This window comes from Chenopodium quinoa, unplaced genomic scaffold (genome assembly GCF_001683475.1).
Source record: "Chenopodium quinoa cultivar QQ74 unplaced genomic scaffold, ASM168347v1, whole genome shotgun sequence".
NCBI lineage: Eukaryota > Viridiplantae > Streptophyta > Magnoliopsida > Caryophyllales > Amaranthaceae > Chenopodium > Chenopodium quinoa.
The window spans coordinates 133,214-152,154 of record NW_018744052.1 but is presented as its reverse complement, the minus strand read 5'-3'; the positions used below and the strand labels follow the sequence as shown (position 1 = coordinate 152,154).

At 39.7% G+C, this 18,941-nt stretch overlaps 1 protein-coding gene across 1 annotated transcript in view; it reads left to right on the top strand.

The window, feature by feature from the left end:
- The first annotated feature begins 12,249 nt into the window (after window positions 1–12,249).
- LOC110690619 (transforming growth factor-beta receptor-associated protein 1-like) overlaps window positions 12,250–18,941 on the top strand; it is a 31,072-nt gene continuing 24,380 nt past the window's right edge. The window contains exons 1-2 of the mRNA XM_021867469.1: window positions 12,250–13,819; window positions 17,035–17,310. Coding sequence (XP_021723161.1) covers window positions 12,590–13,819; window positions 17,035–17,310 — 1,506 coding nt within the window. The 5' untranslated portion in view covers window positions 12,250–12,589. The remainder of the gene's footprint in view (window positions 13,820–17,034; window positions 17,311–18,941) is intronic.

Sequence of the window (18,941 nt, the reverse complement as noted above, 5' to 3'; positions counted from 1 at the left end):
TGGTTACTAGTCCCAAGCTTGGCTTGGGGGAGCTATTAGTGAGTGAGGTGAGGGAGTTTGTAGTGTGCTTATTACTTGCACAATTTGGGTGGGATTTGAGAAGTTGTTTTGTTGTTATTCATGTTTATTTTTGAGGAGTTTGAGAGTTATATTTTCTTGAAAAAATAAAGCATGGTATTATGAAGAAAAAAAAAAGAGAAGTTCAAGAAAAAAAATGTGGAAAAAAATAAGTGAACTTCGAAAAGAAAAAAATGTTCAAATGTTCTAGTTGGAGGTTGATCAAAAGGAAAATAATAGAGCTTCAATGAAAAATATTCAAGTTTGGAAAATAAGTCTGTTTATTCACTCTACTTCTTCATTATTATATTTTATGAGTGAAATTGTAAGAGTTGGGTTTATTTATGATGATTGGAGTATATTTTGGTTGATGTTAGAGTTGGTTATGTAGGAGATGTAGGATCATTATTTATTTTGATCATGGGTTTTATTAGGATATGGCTCCTTTAAGCATAGCTTTCCTCTCACTTATTCCCAAATTTATCCTACCCTTTACCCTAGCCTTACATTACAAGCTTTAAAGACCTTCCGACCTTTGTGCATAGAATTGTATGAATGTGAAAGTGTTGTTTATCAATGCAAGTTATGATTTGGCATATTTCGAGTCGACTAGTAGGATTGAGCGTTCATTGTTTTATACACACGAGAGTGTGAGTTGGGAGGGCATTGTTCACATAAAGGGGTTGGAGGGAGAGCGATCGAGCACATCTTGTACTCACCACATAAATGAGAGTTGAGTGTGTGAGCACTAGTCTTGAATTCTATATGCTCTTGTGGTTTGCTCTGTTTGAAAATTGTTAGGGAAGAAAGGTAATTGGATGGATTTGATTGGTTAACTTTGAAGCATGTTTATTTGATTTACCCTGGATCGTTTGTGCTTGATTTTTATGGATTGGGGTGAAGCATATTTATTGATTCATTGATGAGATCTTTGCTTAGGGACAAGAAAAGGTTTGGCTTGGGGGAGTTTGATGTGTCTATTTTATATAGTATTTTACCCCCGTCCCTTGGTCATAATTAGTAGTGTTTTTGGCTCTTTAGAGCCACTTTTATTACTAATTGGTGTTTTCTAGTGTTTTCGTAGATTTGGTTGACTTTTGCAGGGATTTATGCTTTTGGAGTATTTTCCCGAGATATTTTGGAGCAATCACGAACATTGGAGAAGCACGACCAGATTTTATAGCCCAGGACCGGTTAGAGCCATCTAACCGGTGATTAAGGGCTCGGTATAGGTGATACCGGGGCATTTGGACCGAGTATTCAAGACCGGAAGAGGAAATCCAGATTGGCCCGAAGAATTGGAGCCCAATCGTAGTCCAAATATTGGCCCAAATGAGCCACCCGGCCAAAGAGGCTGGCGCCCACAGGCGCGCCCGGCCGGGCGGGAGAAGCTTAGGCTGGCGCCCGGTGACGCGCCCGCCCGGGCGCGAGTTTAGTATTAGGAGCAAAAAAAGGCGCGCCCGATCGGGCGCGTGTATTTATTAGTTGACGCTTAACGTCGTTTTAATTTGTTTAAGTTTAGGATTTTTGTACGGAGTATAAATACTCCTCCGTAATACGATTTTAGGATCTTCTTCTTCTTCTCCTTTTTACACTTTCTTTACTCTCTTAATTGTTCTCTTAGATTTCTTTCTCTCAACTTTTGTTCTTAATTCTTCCATTAACTCCAAATTACTTATTGGTAACAATTTCTTCCCCTTTAATTTCAGTTATTTAATTTTCTTCCTTGATTATGATTTTATTTATTTATTTGATTAGTTTAGTCATGATGATTTGTGAGTAGTTTAATTTCTAGGGTTTATGGGGATCTAATAAATAATATGAAGGGGTAATTTGTTGTTGTTAATTATCAATGCTAGATTAATTTCCTATTGATTGGATTAATGCTCTGTGACTAGATTAGGCCTGATCTTTTATGCATGAGTTTGGCAATATTAATTCAAGATTCGACAGATGAGAATAAATATTTGGGTCTAGTTTCAATAGGCAGGTTAATTTATAAATGGTTAAGTCGAGATTCGAAAGATGAGATTTAATACCGGTAAATTAATTGTGTGATTATAATACGTAGCGAAAGCCCTTTATAATCTGATTGATGTATGATTGATGAATGATTATTATATTTTACCCTGGTATATTATTTATTGGTGAAACTATACCCTAGATCCTTTCATATATTATTTTCTCTCTATTCTCAATCTTAGTAGTTTAGTTACTTATTCGAATATAAATATTGGTTACTTAGATAATTTAGATTATATTAATTAATTAGGAGTAAAAAGACTTGTTTCCCTGTGGAAATCGACCCTACTTCCCTATCTACTTTAGTTAGAGGATTTAGGTATTATTTTTTATTAGGGGATACGACTTTACCTTGTCACACCACAGCCGTTTACAGTGGAGCTCCAAACCTGGTCTGTATTGTCCGATACAACCGGCCTTGTCATTTCGACAATAAAATCGGCGAATGCTTGCCCCTTTATTGCCTTCCTTAGTTCGTAAGTGATTTCTAATCCTTGCATTTCAATAGCCCATTTAAGCATTCGTCCAGAAGACTCCAAGGTTGTGAGTGGCCGCTTGATCAGTTGGTCAGTATAGACCTCTACCGCATGCGCTAAGAAGTAGGGTTTTAGCTTCTTGATGGCCATGTAAAGGGCAAGGCCAAATTTCTCAACCATGGGGTATCGAAGCTCTGCGTTCCTCAGAACATGGCTAATGAAACACACCGGGAGCTGGATGTCGTCTCTTTCAGCTAAGAGAACGACACTGAGGGCGTGATCAGAGACGGCTAAGTACATGAAGAGATTCTCTTTGGGCAAAGGGCTGACAAGCCTTGGCAAAGAGTGCAAATGAGTTTTCAGCTTTTGAAAGGTCGCCTCTACATCATCCCCCCATTCAAAGTTGGTCTTCTTTTTGATTGCCTGGAAGAAGTAGAGACACTTGTCGCCTGATCGACTGAGGAATCTCCCCAAAGCCGCCAGACAACCTGTTAATTTTTACACTTCTTTCACAGTACGGGGTGACTGCATGTCGATTACCGCTTGTATTTTCTCAGGGTTGGCCTCTATTCCCCTTTGGTCAATCAAAAATCCGAGAAACTACCCAGACTCAAAGCCAAAGACACACTTTTTTGGGTTTAGCATGACCTTGTGCCACCTGAGTGTGGCGAATGTTTCTCGGAGATCAGCAAGATGATCCGCCTGTTGTTTGGATTTGACTATCATATCATCAATATACGCCTCTACATTCCTTGCGATTTGATTAATGAAGACCGTATTAATCATTCGTTGGAAAGTAGCAGGCGCATTCTTCAAACCAAACGGCATCACCGTATAACAGAACAACCCCTGATCAGTGATGAATGCCGTCTTTTCTTGATCTTTTTTCCACAAGGGGATCTGATGGAAACCTGAATAGGCGTCCATAAAACTCATCAGGGCATGTCCGGTTGTTGAGTCGACCATACTGTCGATCTTAGGAAATGGATAACTGTCCTTTGGACATGCCTTGTTGAGGTCTGTGTAGTCAACACACATCCGCCAGGTTCCATTCGGCTTTTTTACTAACACAACGTTAGCTACCCACTCAGGGAAATTGCACGGCCGAATGAACTTGGTATCCAGCAGCTTTTTTACTTCTGCGGCTGCCGCCTGACTTCTTTCCTCGCCGTGGTTTCTTTTCTTTTGCCGGATGGGCTTCTTTTTAGGATCCACGGCGAGTTTGTGGACAGTGAGATCCGGGCTGATGCCTGGCATCTCCTCCACTTCAAAGGCAAATATGTCTTTGAATTCTCTAAGCAGCTGGTGAAGGCTTTCACCCAGCTTTGCAAACGCAACCGTCCCCACCTTAACCGTTCGCTCTGGACGGCTGTCATCCAGAGGAATATCGATGTGCTCACCCGCAGGCTGGGAACGGAGATCATCCGACCGTTCCCCGGTCAGTGATTGCTATTGCTTTTCTTTTTTGACCACCACCAGCTGATCAGTCTTTCTTTTCTTTCCGGCTGGTGGGGCCAACTGTTCTTCCTCGACATCGTCGAGGTCGATCATTTGTTTGCCCCGGCTGGATGCTACGGCCGCGAGCTTGACGTCCGAGAGGTAACACTCTCGAGCCGTCTTTTGGTCCCCATTAAGGGAACCGACTGTTCCATCATCCTTCTCATACTTGAGTAGCATGAGAGCAGGGATGATGACGGCCTTACACTCATTCAGAGTGGAACGGCCAAAGATGAGGTTGTAAGCTGTGAGCTCTTCAACCACTAGGAAACGGATGGTTATGTGCCGACCGTCTCCCCTGCTTCCCAGGCGGATTGGTAAGTCAATGCGTCCGACTGGGTGCATAAGTCCTCCCCCAAACCCAACAAGGGTGTGGGAGACCTCCATCATGCTATCCGGTTTGTACTTGAGATTGGATAAGCATTTGAGGCTGATGAGGTCAGAGGAGCTTCTTGTGTCAATCAGAATTCGATCAACCAGCTGGTTGGCCACCTTGCATTCAATGACCACAGGGTCATCATGCGGCCGACGGACTTTGCCTCTGTCCTGCTCGGTGATGACAACTTTAGGGAAGGCGGATGTGCCTGCCGCATCCCCTTCCTCAACAGAGTTGACCATCTTCCTCAGATGGTCCTTGGTGCCCCGAATGGTCGGGCCACCATCGACAAAGCCGCCTGCTATGGTGTATACCGGTTCTTCATCAGTTTCGACACTCACAGCAGGCTGGGGAGTCTTTTTCTTGGACTGCCCTGGATTTGCCTTTGAAGTCACTTTGAACTTCACATAGGACTTCAGCTGTCCTTTATCGGCCAGACGGTCGAGCTCCCACTTGAGACTGAAGTAGTCGTTCGTGTCATGGCCAACATCCTCATGGAACCTTTCATAGGAGTCGGCTTCTCAAGAGTCAACCGATCCTTAATTTCCAAGAGGATGGAGCAACAGTCCTTGTGGAATTCGTACCTTGGGACGTACGGTTTCCACTCTTTTTTCTTCTTCTGGGGCGGTTGATCAGAGTTATCAATGGCCCAGACTTGTTTTTTTCTTTTTGCTCTCTTCTGGCTTCACAGCCGGCTGAGCAGGCCGACTCTCTTTCTGTCAATCGGACTTCTTATGGTCCGACTACTTATTGGAGGAGCAGAGTTCAGTCGCCTGTATATAGGCTTCCGCCTCTCGCAAGGCCCCTTGCAGAGTAAAGATTTGTTTGGACGAGTTCGTACTTAAAAGTAGACCCGTCCTTCAGACCCTTAAAGAAGTCTGTGAAGGCGACCTCATCAGACAGCCCATGAATCTGGATTCGGACTAGATTGAACCGCCTGACATAGGAACACAAGCCTTCTCTATCTCCCTGTTGTACATTGCCCAAGTCAAGACTTGTCTTTTTGGCAGGGATGTTCATAGAGAAGTTTGAAGCAAACAAGAACGCAAGCGTCTTGAAGCTATTTATGCAACCAGCCGGCAGCTTGTCAAACCACTGTTGGGCTATGCCCTTCAGGGTGGCTGGAAAGCAACGACACCATGTGGCATCATCCAACCCCTGTAAATACATGAGGTGGGTGTATGTTAGCAGGTGGTCTTCTGGTTGGAGGTCCCGTCATAGGCTCCAACCAGAACATTTTTAACTTTAGCCGCCTGTACGGCTTCAGTTATTTCCCTAGAGAAAGCAGATGGTTGATCTCCAAGGTGCTGCAGCCTAAGCTGCCAGTCCATCGGCTGATAGCCGTATGCCGCCTGTCCTCCAAAGAGGGCAGGCTGCATGTAAGGTAAAACCGGCGCCTGATACAATGGTTGAGTCATGTACTGGGCCGACTGAATAATATGAGGGCCAGACTGAACCCGTGGGCTGCTTGCTGGGGTCTCATGTACAGACTGGGAACACCTCACAGAGGTATTCCGAAAGCTATCATGGTAAGTCGACGTTGAAGCCGACTCTGATAGCTGGGTCCTCTTCCGCTCAATGTATTGCCGAGCATCAAAGAATGTTTTCTTGCTACCATCCGGCTGTATGTGTCGGATGGCTTTTCTTGTGCCCGTTTCTGGGAAACGGAGCCTGGTAAGGTCAAATTGGGGCCGAGCCTTCTCCGTAGGGGCAGGATGAGGAGTCGGCTGACGCTCCCTGACCGACTTCTGTTTGCCAGCTTGGGCTGGCTTCTTGGCCGACTGCTTCTTTCTAGGAGTAGGCAACTTCTTTGAGGAGAGTTGTTTGATTTCACCCCTGAGACTACTCAGGAGTCTCATTAGTTCATCTCGAGTGACAGGAGTCGATCCTGCCGCCTGGGAAGGATCACCCGGCCGCCCCGAGGGCTTCTTTGGCTGACCAGCAGTTTTGCTTGGCCCTGCCTAGTCAGGGTGACGCTCCCGCTTTTCCTTACTGCGGATGCGTCTAGAGATGAGGGATCCGTTTGGATCCACATAGGTTTCGACGTCAGCGTCGTCACCTGAGTCATGGTCCGTCTGGACCACTATGTCTTCTGGAGGCCGATTGGCCTCTGGATTCGGTACAGGTACTTGTGAAGCCATTTCAGAGGTACTCTCCCCACAGACGGCGCCAAATGTTTCGGGGGTTTTGGTCCCTTGGGAGAGTTACAACACTAAGACTGGGTTCAGCAAAGGTCGCATGTACCTGCAAAGCAAACGGACCGCTGGATGGTCGGTGGTTCGCCTCCGAAGATTAAGGTAGTAAGCGTTCGGTAATAAAACGTGCGGAAGTAAAGTTATCTGCTCGGATTCCAAGCTCAGGGTTAGTGTTGTCTGTTCTGTGAAAATGACAGCTCTGTAGTAAGTGACGTATTGTCTCGTATTGCGTGTATATTCTATCTTGTCATAAATGTAAGAATGTCCCTATTTATAGGGTCTTTTTGGAAGGTGTGCCTTCCCTAGGATCTGGTGACCTAGGGATTAGGTCACGCCGCAAAACGGCGCCTCAAGGTTTGGGCCCTTGAAGGCCGCCATTCCAGAGGCAATGCCTAAGTGACACGCGTCACTGAGCCCAAAAGGCCTTTGGGCATCTTTTTGGATGACACGCGTTGCCCTCTGATTGGTCCATGCTGGATCATCAGTCTGTTTAGGGAAGAGGAATGTCAGCCCTCCACATGTCATCATCTCATAGGTCCTAATGGCACCTTTATTGAGGACACGTGGCATTTTCTGATTGGGCCACCTGGCCGGGTAAAAATACCCAAATCATCAAGTATGATTAAAAGTATGATGCTTCCTATATTCTTCCTAATATTTATGTTTTTTGGTATCATGTTAGGGATAAAGCTTTGATTTTTATTGTTTAGTGACATGCTAGGATTTGTTATTAATCTTGTTAGTATCATGCCTAGGATCTTGCTATTATGCTTTAACATGAATATTATTATCTTGATGATTTTTATTTATCGTGTTGCTTGATATATATTATTATTTATTGCTTGATCACGCCTTTTATGCATGCTTAAAGGGAATTTGTACTTGTAATCACGCTTAATAAGATAATTAATAATCTTGTTTAGGGTTAATATGATTATAATTCAAGTGATCGCTAATAATAGTTTTGTTTGTGCATTAAATTAAACCAACATAGATTAAACATGTTTAGGGTAAACCTAATGATTGCATGTCAGTCAGAAAGCGCACATGAATACGATCAGAATAAAGTAGAGGCCTATTATTAGGACAGGTTCAATCTCTTCTAGGTTGGATTTGTACCTTCATCCCCGAACCCTATTTGGTTCAAGACCTTATGGAGTTGACGATCTCTTGGATCGTTAAGGGGTGTAACCTTCACCTCGTGAACGGTCTACAAGTTCCTAAAACTTGTTGGCGACTCTTTTGCTCTATCTTCTTTCCCTTTGGACTCTACCGTACTTTAGTGTATGATCACTATGGGGTTTAAGCTAGGGGTTAATGCTTGAAATATTCCCTACAACTTCATCAAATGATTAGGTTGAACTATCAAGGGCTTCCGATGACTATACATGCTTCTCCACTTAAAATAGCAATAAATGATCAATCACTCTTAGAAATAAACCATGATAATGATGAAGAAGACATGTGGGGATTTGTCGTGGAGCCAATCTTCACAATCGAAATGGAAGAAGACTTGGAAGTACCATTCAAGCTTAATCCATATTCCACTCGGATAGTAAACAACATCTTGCTCAAGAGTAGTTACTTTCTTGGGATGCCTTTGGGAATAAGAATGAAGAAATCTCTCTTACTTCCTATCCCAAAGAAAAGCTTCTCCTTTGGATTGGGATATAAAACAACCAAAGAAGAATTGGAGTCTCACGATGCCAAAAAAAAAGCACGTAGAGACAATAATAAGAAAGGGATAATCACTTTACTCTCATCCTATCAACAAACCCTTAATGGACAATTCATTAGGGAGGGAGAAGATTACCCATGCTACGAATTTTCGGAACCCTTAGTTGTGGAAGGAATCAAGAAGCCTGGATTTGAGATATTTCATGATTACTACTTCTTGGATGACAATCTTAGTATCGTTAAATCAAAACACCCAACTATAGGGTGCTATGATGGGCAAGCATTTAACTTGCTATTTGGACTAGAGCAAAATCATGTCGCAACAATGACCAATCAAAACGCCATTCAAGATGAAGCCTTTGACCCAACCTCGTTGATCACCCCTTCAAACAAAACTTTTGAGTATGGATGGAGGAAATCTTTCAAATGGATCAATCACAAAGGCGATAAACTGGAGATCGTCATAGGCGAAGGGAAGATGTTTGAAGAATCGGACGATGAATCTATTGTAGACTCTAGGGAAGCTGAAAATCTAGGCCTTGTGGCCATTGCTGAGTCTTTATTTTCTAGTTCTAAGGACGAAGATCTCAAAAAGGATTCTTCTCTTGATGTACTCTCTTTTGATTTTAATAATATGAGCTCTATTTCCGAGTATATGCCTTCTCTTGAATCTTTAGAATGCTCTAACAATCAATCTAATGAAGATGATAACATTAATAAATTGGTTAAATTAATGAATGAACGAGAACAAAAGAACCCTATTGTTGAAGAAACTGAAATAGTTAATATAGGAACTAACAAAATAAGAGAGAAGTCAAAATTGGCTTAACTCTAAATCTGGAAGAGCGATCGACCCTCATATCGACGCTAAAAGAATTCGAAGACGTGTTCTCTTGGTAATACAATGACATGCCGGGAATAGATAGGGAAATCGCGGAACATATCATTCCCTTGAACCCTACTTCTAAACCAGTAAAACAAAAACTTCGACGAATAAAATCTGATGTCGCATTAAAAGTAAAAGAAGAAGTACAAAAACAGTTGGACGGCGGTTTTATTCGCGTATGTAATTACCCAGAATGGGTAGCGAACATAGTTCCAGTCCCTTAAAAGGATGGACGAGTTCATATGTGTGTCGACTTTAGGGATCTTAATAAAGCTAGCCCTAAAGACGATTTTCCTCTACCACATATTGATATATTGGTAGATAACACGGCTGAACATGCGATGTTATCCTTTATGGATGGATACTGACAAGCGCACTTTAGGGCGCGCTTTAGAGCATATTTTAGGATGATTTTGGATGTATTTGGGGCCGCTTTGGCCGATTATTACCTTGTTATGCTTACGTTCCCCATATTACGTGCTTCACGGGTTTTCGGTTTGTTTTTGATGTGTTTTCAGGTAATATCAACCGAGTTTAATCGGATCCCGAGCCTTTGATGCGTAACCGAGCTAGCCTTGACCGGAGTCCGAGGAGTTAAGGAAGTTCAAGTGTCGTGCATTGATTACATAGCACAGGCAGCACGACCGTGTTACCATAGGCACACCCGTGCTGGCCTATAAGAAAGCAACCCCAGGCAAGGCAGCACGGCCGTGCAAGCCAATAGCACGGCCGTGTCAGTATCCACGCACCCGCACGGCCGTGCAGGCCATTAGCACGGCCGTGCCAGATGTTGCCCGTGCCCGTGTCAGCTTCAGTATGAGCCCCGTGCTAGAGCATATTCAGCACGGCCGTGTCATTTTTAGCACGGCCGTGCCAGGAAGCTGCACGGCCGTGCCAATTTGAAGAAGAAATCCGGTTTACTTACTGACAAGCTAGCACGGCCGTGCCAAATACAGCACGACCGTGCTGATCCAGGGTTAACTGCGCGCTTGACTTCTCCGCATTAGAAGACGTATATAAGGCCCAACTTTAAGAGGATTCCTCAGACAGTTTTAGAGATAGTTTTGAGAGCCTTTGTAGAGAGTTATTGGAGAACGTTCTTAGTATTAGAGATTCATTAGTTTTCTTAGAGATATTTCTAGAGATTTTAGTTTTCTTGGATTGATTTGAAGCAAGATTTGCGAAGATTCTTTGTATTATTCATTGACGACGGATATCAAAGTTCTGAACTTTTCCATTGATTCGCATCAATACAATTGGTATTATTCATTCTTGTTTATTAATCAAGCTTTATTATTCCTTAATCAGAATTCATGTTTATATCTATTATGCTTTTGGAATTCATTATTGCTTTGATTATGAATATGTGTGAGTAGTCTCCTAGCTAGGGTTTCGGGATGAAACCCGGCCTAGGTAATCTATGTAATTGAGGATTGATTTTGATAAACGGATTGTGATTAAATTGATTATATGCGATTGCATGTTAATTCATTATAATAGGAGTAGCTAACCTAGAATCTTGAATTTGATTGCATGATATTCTTGATTTGAACAAGAGATTGTGAATTGAGTATTTCATTATTGAATGTGGTTTGATTATGTATCGAGTAATGTTAAGTGCATGAGAAATCCAAGCTTAGTATTGCCCGTTGTCTTCCTATCACATGATATTGATCAGACTTATAGTCGTTGCATATCCCGTTTGTCTCTGTGATTCCTTGTTGCTTAGTTACCAATGGTTAGGCGGATTCCCGTTCTCCCTAGTGTCTTAGTTTATTGATTTATTCCATCTTATTAGTAGTATTTTAGAACACCATTTTCCATTGATTTCGAACTAGCTTAGGTTTAAGATTGATTTGCAATTACTCTCGTTCCTCGTGGACCGAACCTTTATTTGCCATTGTACTTGGTTATAGGGTGTTCGTATAAGTATTGTTTGATTGAGAGTTAGATTGTAGCGACCATTTTAACCCTTGTCAGATACGCAGGTTACAACCAAATTTTACCACAAATGTGTTGTTTTTTGTATATGTATGAAATTCATAATAATGAATGTTAAGAACTCTATAAAAGCCTAGGTCATTGTAATTTGACTGTATTCATTATTTCAATTCCTGAAAATAATTTAGGTTTATAATTTCTTATTTCTCTATATACTAACCTACTTGAAGGTTTGTTCAATTTTAGAATGTCAAACAGCATTGACAAGTCATCTTCATCATCTAAAGTGCCTACAAATGTTCCTATTGCACATTTGGACACCTGGATGCAGATACCTTTGTCACGTCGTTGTTTAAAAAATTTGTGATCTCGGAAGAGTGAATTAGAGGAAGAAATGGCTACATTGCAAAGGTCGATGCTACAGGTGGATTAAGATATTCTGCAAACAGGTAGAAGGATGGAAGAACTTCAAGCTATTGTTGATGCTGCTAAGATGGATGGCCAACATCGTCGTGAACAAGCTAAGCAATCCGAGTCAGAACAAAGTTCAGAAACAATAAATGGTCCTCCGCAGGGGATTCAGAGTAGGAAAAATTAATTGAAAGATAGATTACGAGTAAATGTTGATCTAACCTTGTTCCTTTATAGTTGGAATTGAAATTGAGTTTATGTGGTATTCTGTTGGCACGAGAGCTAATAATGTAAAACGTTTTAGATTGCTGTTGTTGTATAAGTGCAATTGTTATTAGGAATATGATAACTAGAGAAGAGGTTTGATTTTTCAGTTTAGCCTCTGTAATTGCTTCATATGTATTCATATAACTCGAAAATTTATCGTTTAAGGTATAATAAAGTTCTTTGATTTAGCATTCTCATGTCTGGTTTATTTATTTGCAGCTTAATGTATTTTGTGTAAACATTCAAGCGTTGAGAATGCATGATCTATAAGTTAATAAACCAAAAGCTTAAAATAGCTTGAATGATTTCTAACAATAATTTACTTTCATATATTCCTAACAATAAGTTAATAAATCCCTGCTTTGATATCAACACCCGATATCCAAATCATTCCAATTTTTTCCATATCCATATCAAATTTACAAAAACTAAAATTTATCATTCGTTTCAAAAATATACAATATGGAAATAAAACTTTAACCAAGAAATCCAATAAACACTATCGATGTGTCGATATTTTCAGTATTGGCCAGGTGCGCGATGGGGCAACTAGTGTAATAGAAAAAATTGAAAACACTCCCGTCAATAATTAAAAAAAAAAAAAAAATTGAAAACACAGTGTTTCCCTTTCCTTTTTTGTGTTCTTCCTTTGAGCATTTCACTTTCCGTCTCTCTCCTCAATTGAACCGTACTCTGATGTCTAAATCCTCCATTGAAGCGACTTCTAAGCTTCCAACCCTCCATTGAAATACCTTCCAAGGTAAGATTTAGCACTACCACTTCTATGTTAGGAAGGAACAATGAAAACGGACCTCTTCTCCCTGGGTCAAGGGTCTCCGTCCCTTCTGCCCTGGCTCAGGGACGGAACTTGCCCTCAAATTGTAGGACAGTCCTAGAATCTTTGGCACACTTTGACCTCTCATCGACTTCATCGTCTTCCTCTTCTCTACATTCCTTCAACTGCGTCGCCATTGCTGTTATCGATGATTCTCAGCTTTTAATTTACTGTGGTACCAATTCCGGTGATCTTCTTTTGTTGACCATATACCCTAATTTTGATCGATCATCGTCATCGGCGACAATCGATGATGATGGTAAGTTGAAGGTTGTAAGATGTGTTAGTATCAGTCATTCTGGTATTAATTCAATTCATGTTGTTAATCAAATTGGTAGAATTTTGGTTCTATCTGATGGGTTTTTGTATCTAGTTGATCTGCAATTGTTACAGCCTGTGAAAAAGTTAGGGATTCTGAAGGGTGTTAATGTTGTTGCTAGAAGGGTTTGTAGTACTGAATCTGGAAATTCTAATTGGATTAATGAAGAGGGAGTTAGTAGTAGTGGTAGTAGTGTAGGTGGGAGGCTTATGAAAAAGTTAGGTGGCGGGGTTAGATCGAATGGGGCGAGGGTTAAGGAATTCAGTTCTAGGGAAGTGGATAATGATGGTGCCTGCCTTTTTGTGGTGGCAATGGGGAAGAAAGTGGTGTTCATTGAGCTGAATTCAGGCAGTAGTAAGCATGATCGAGAGGCGGATGGGCAACGTGGGTTGTTCGTGGTTTTGAAGGAAATGTCTTGTATTGATGGTGTGAAGAGTATGGCTTGGCTTGATGATTCATTGATTTTAGGGACTGATAATGCTTATAGTTTGATGTCCTGTATTACAGGGCATGTTGATTTGATATTTTCTCTGCCTGATACGGCTGCTATTCCTTGTCTCAAATTGTTGTCAAAAGATAAGAAGGTGCTTCTACTAGTTGATAATGCGGGCATTGTAGTGGATAGTCATGGACAGCCCGTTGGTGGTACCCTGGTATTTGTTTGTGTTCCTCGTTCGATTGCTGAGATATCTTCGTATGTGGTGGTTGCTAGTAATGGAAAGATGGAATTATATCATAAAACATCAGGAAATTGTGTTCAAGCTCTTTCTTTCAAGGGTGATGTTGGAACAAGTAATTGTTTTGTTTCTGACGAGGAGGATGTGAATGGAAGATTTGTTGTAGTTGCTACATCATCTAAGGTAAAGTGCTTTATTTTGTTTGCCCCCTATTATTTGCTTCTTAACTTACTGTCTCAGAAATTCGGAATAGTTACTAGATCAGACATTCATTCTGCTTTTCCTGTTTTACTTCAGAGGTATCCTCTATTTATTGAATCATTTAATTCAGTCCAGAGAATTGATGGGTAACTTCATTGCTGGATATGACATTCTGGCCAAGAAATATTCTGATAATTTAGTTGCGAGAATTTGATGCTAGTGTAAAAGACATATGGAGATATTCTCCTTTGAAAGATTATCCATTTGTTCTTTCTTTTGATATTGCAGCTTTGGCATGCATCAATAATAACCTCAACATAGTTTTACAAATCATCTTGTGTTTCCTATTGTTTGGGCAATTTTGGGTATAGAGAAAAAGTAGAAAGCTGACAAAAGGAAATAAGAAGTACATAAAATAAACTGGACTACTTTGAGCTATCTTCTCTCATATACGAAAATACATGATCTGTTAGTATCATCATCTGGGGGATACTAACTAGAATTATTATCTGTCCTCCATACCATGGATTTAGTGGCCTTACTTAATTTATTCCTAGTAAATCCATCAACTTGACACGGTCAAGGCATACCTGAGAAAACGAAGGGAGGATTTAGGAGTTTTTGGAGTGTCAAGTAAGTCAAAACAGTTGCTACTGTACATGGAAACAATGGACTCTATGTCACTATCTTTTTTAATGCCCTTAACCTTTTCCAAGTTTGGAATGTTAACTGTTTGATCCTTGACCTTAGGAATCACTTTTTCTAAAGACTTGTGTGCATCATTTTAATTACCAACTGTAGTAACACAACCCTTCAAACATGTAAATATGGGAGATTGATCTATGCAATTTCCTCTCTTAGCGGCAGTTTAAATTTGATCAATTTACAAAGAAGAGTTTTATTTTTTTTTTATTTTTTATTTAAAAAAGGAAAATTTATTTTTATTTCATTTTGTTTGGAAAACTATAAGTAAATAATCCCACCTTTGCTTCATTTTCCCAAAATAATCCTACATTTCAATTATACTAAAATAATCCAACCTTTGACAAGAGTCTTCTTTTAACGATCCCTTAGCAACTGGTTATCGTTTTTCTTAGGTTATTTCCACGTGTCGGCTTTTAATAGGTATATTTTATTTTTTAACAATTAAAAAAACAAAAATAGTTTTAAAAAACCTACAACCCCACCAAGGCATGAATGATCACCTTGGTGTGGCCGGAGGGTTTACGGGTAGTTAGGGGGTTCTCCGGCGTGGCTATGGTGGGGTTTAGGAGTGGGTGAGGATTTTCAGGGTGGGAGTTCGGTTTTCGAAGTAGTTATAGGGTTTTCTTGGCATGGCTAGGGGATTTTCACTTTTTAGGGTTTTTTTTGGGGTTGGGGTGGGGTTTTCGGGGTGGAGGTTGAGTTTTCGGGTTGTTTAATGGGTTTTTAGGGCCGGGGTGGGGTTTTTTTATGTTGGAATGGGGGTTTTATTGTGGCAAGGGTTTGGTTTTCGGGGTGGTAAGGGGATTTTGGGTTGAGTTTTGGGGGTGTGTAGAGGGTTTTTCGGTGTGCTTGGGGGGTTCATGGTGGGTTGGGGTGGCCATGGCAGGGTTGAACTTCAGAGGGCAAGTGAATTTTTAGGGTGGTGTTATGGTGGTGGACTAGTGGCCATGTTAGGAGGAGATAGACTTCGAAAAAAAAAAGATTTTAACCTGTTTAGCAGATTATAGGTCAAAGAGATTGTTGAAAGAAGATCCCAGTAAAAGGGGTTGTTTTGGGAAGATGGAGCAAAGTTGCGATTATTTATTTCTGTTGTCCTTTTATTTATTTTTTTTATTTTTTATTTTTTTATTATTATTTTTTTAATATAATGTTTTATCATTAAACTCAAGGTGGCCTTCCACTACTTGTATTAGCATTTATGATTAAACATGCATAAACAACATTTGGTGTTTTCATTTGTGGTCAATCCAAATGGTACAATCAGTTTCCATGAATACCTGATTGTATTGACAACCTAGTCTAATCTTGTTGTCAAACGACTCTGATCTTTGTTGTCAAACGACTCTGATCTTTGTTGTCAAACGACTCTGATCTTTGTTGTCAAACGACTCTGATCTTATCCTTGATCCACTTGTTGCGAAGTCGACTCATTCGGATGCTTAACAGAACCTTCATGGTTAACAGAATATATTAGTTTAAGGAAGGTCTTTCCTTTCTAGAGCTATAATTTAACAAGCTCTCTACATTCTGCAAATCTCTTAATACATCTTGATTTGTAGGTTAATCTTCAGCAGCTGTAACAAGTTCTTTTTTTGACTGAAATTAGAATATTAGATTACACAATTCCTTTAAAGCTAAGCCACTAAGTCTCCCTTATATTAGCCCTTAGCATTCTCAGGATAGTCTAGCACCAATGAACACATCTTGATCACAACTTGTGAAGTTACGAAGAACAAGGAATAATATTGAGGTTTAAGAAAAACACTATACTGTGAAACAAGGCTTATAACTTCAAACTCATTGGCTTGCTAAAAAAGAGCATGTTACTACCTTTATCACAATTGGAATAATTTAAAATCAAACTTATCATTCTTAAGAACTGAATTATCTTATTCTTTCTAGGTTTTATATCAAAAAGGACCTCCTCAGGGCTGACTGGCTGAGGGCTGATCTAACATGCTTGGTAACTGGAGTCCCCTCATCAATCAATTCATCTTCTAAATGAGATGAGAGGAAGACACAATACACAATATTTTAATTCATTCTCAAAACTAAAACCAACATAACCAGCAAAACTATATATGCGTAAGCTCTTGAGCAAATTTTTAATTAATTAAGCAGCAGTCAATGAGTCAAAAAGAGGAAAACAAGAACTATACACAGCACTAAATATCAGAAGAAAGCAAGTCTTACCAGTGATCTATAGTGCTGCTAGCCCTACCAATATACTTAAGGAGGAAAGGGGAGAAGACACTGTTACATGGAGATGTCTGAATTAATAAGAAAAGACATTCTTATGTAATTAAATAATAGGTTTAAAATGTTTTAATTTTTTAAGATCTTGGAGAATTTCTTAATTTTTTGGAGGGACTTTTATTTCACTATCTATTGTTTTATTGTCATATTGGCAAGGTCTGCTTAGTTATCTAAGTATAATTTATTGGATGCTTAATGATAATCGTTCGCTGTTCTTTTTGATACTCATTTGGCAGGTGTTTTGTTACCGTAAAATATCATCTGAAGAACAAATTAAAGATTTGTTACGGAAGAAGAATTATAAGGAAGCGATCTCCTTAGTGAAGGAGCTTGAGGTTGATGGTGACCTTTCTAGAGAAATGGTGTCTTTTGTCCATGCTCAAGTGGGGTTTCTTTTGCTGTTTGACTTGCGTTTTGAGGAAGCGATTGAACATTTCTTATTGTCAGAAACCATGGAGCCATCAGAAATATTTCCATTTGTTATACGAGACCCTAATCGATGGTCTTTGCTGGTAATTCCCCCCCCCCCCCCTTCTTTTTAATTAGTGATGAATTGTGTTGCTCCATTCATCTTAAGCAATTAATATAGATTATTGCCTTGTTTGATTACTAGTTGACTCTCTTACAAAAAAATTGTTAATTTGACTAGATGGTTATATTAATCTGATATGATTGGTAAAATTAGTTAATAACTTATAGTTTTTTGTTATTGAACGTGTAAAACGACAAATCAGTACTAGAAGACATAAGCAGTAAGGCTGGTAGGGATGTAAATTATAGTAACTTTTGGAGATCATTGCTATGTGGTTACAGCTAACCTAACTTCATTTGTCAATTTTAAGAAGTCAACAAGCTCATTCAATAAGCGCTTTATCATACGATAAAAATTGCGGATTTATGAAGTGAACCCTTCAAATTGGTCTCCTCATTTTTGGTTAAAACTCTTTTTACCAATCAAGTCTATTGTATCTTTGAAGTCACCTTTTTGTTTTTTTGTTTCCTCAAGGGGAAAAAACAGCTTCAAGTGTTGTTCTCTTATTGATCCCTGTGAAATTCATTTCTTTCACATCTTTTATTTAATGCAAGTCCAAATATCCTTTCACGTCTCTCCTTCTCACCAATTCATTGTTTCTTAAATTGTAAAGCTTGCCTCTTTGTTTTTGCTTTATTTCTTTGTTTTGTAGGTATATATATTTGTGGTTTGGGCGGAAAGACCGCGGGGGGGGGGGGGGGTTTGGGTGTGGAGGAGGAAGGTTTTTGCTAGGAATTAGCTCCCAAACAGTAAGTAAGCAAGCTAATTAGATAGAAAAGGATAGCTAAGAGGGATAAGTTGTATTATCAAACTGATTGTTCAACAATACAATGCCTTCTTTTGAGAGGAAGGTGCTCTCCAACAAGTCAATAACAAACTTCTCAACAATATTCAACATGATGATTATTCCTCCTAATGAGGCCTATTTATAGAATAACTCTCATATTAAACTCTAATTTACTCCCCAAGCTACTACTAATAGGCTATGACTAATGTACCCTTCCCCCAAATATTGATTCCTTGCAGATTTGTGAAGGGTTTTATTTGTCAGTCGATAATTTAACTGCTATTGATTGTGGAAATTAAGCTAAAGCTTTGTGCTTACATTTTGTTATGATTTTTAAAGTTGATTATGTGTGTGGACGATAGTGATAAACGGAGATGTTGAGGGGCGGGGGAAAATGAGAGAAGTATACACTATTTTGAATGTGCACACTGTAGAAATGGAAAGAGAAATAAAAATATATAAATGAAATCTAGTTCTAGTCCCTGAAATACTTGATCACTTAGCATCATTTTCTTTTGTGTGGTATTGGAGTGTTACAGTATTACCTAGGTAAGTATTTTACTCACTCACATACCTTAAGCTACTAAGGCAATCTACAATACACAAGAGAAAAAAGACAAAGTGGTTAGTAGATAATTTATTGGCTGTTATAAAATAAGTGACATCAACAAATTTACCTAGCAATAGAAATGTTACCTTCTACCTCATATTGAGTTTTGTGACAGATATGAGGCACTATACTACATTTTTTTATTTTCATTATTTTATTTATAACTAGATGAATCTTGTGCGATGCACGGTTTGTTTGTATTTTTTAAAACAAA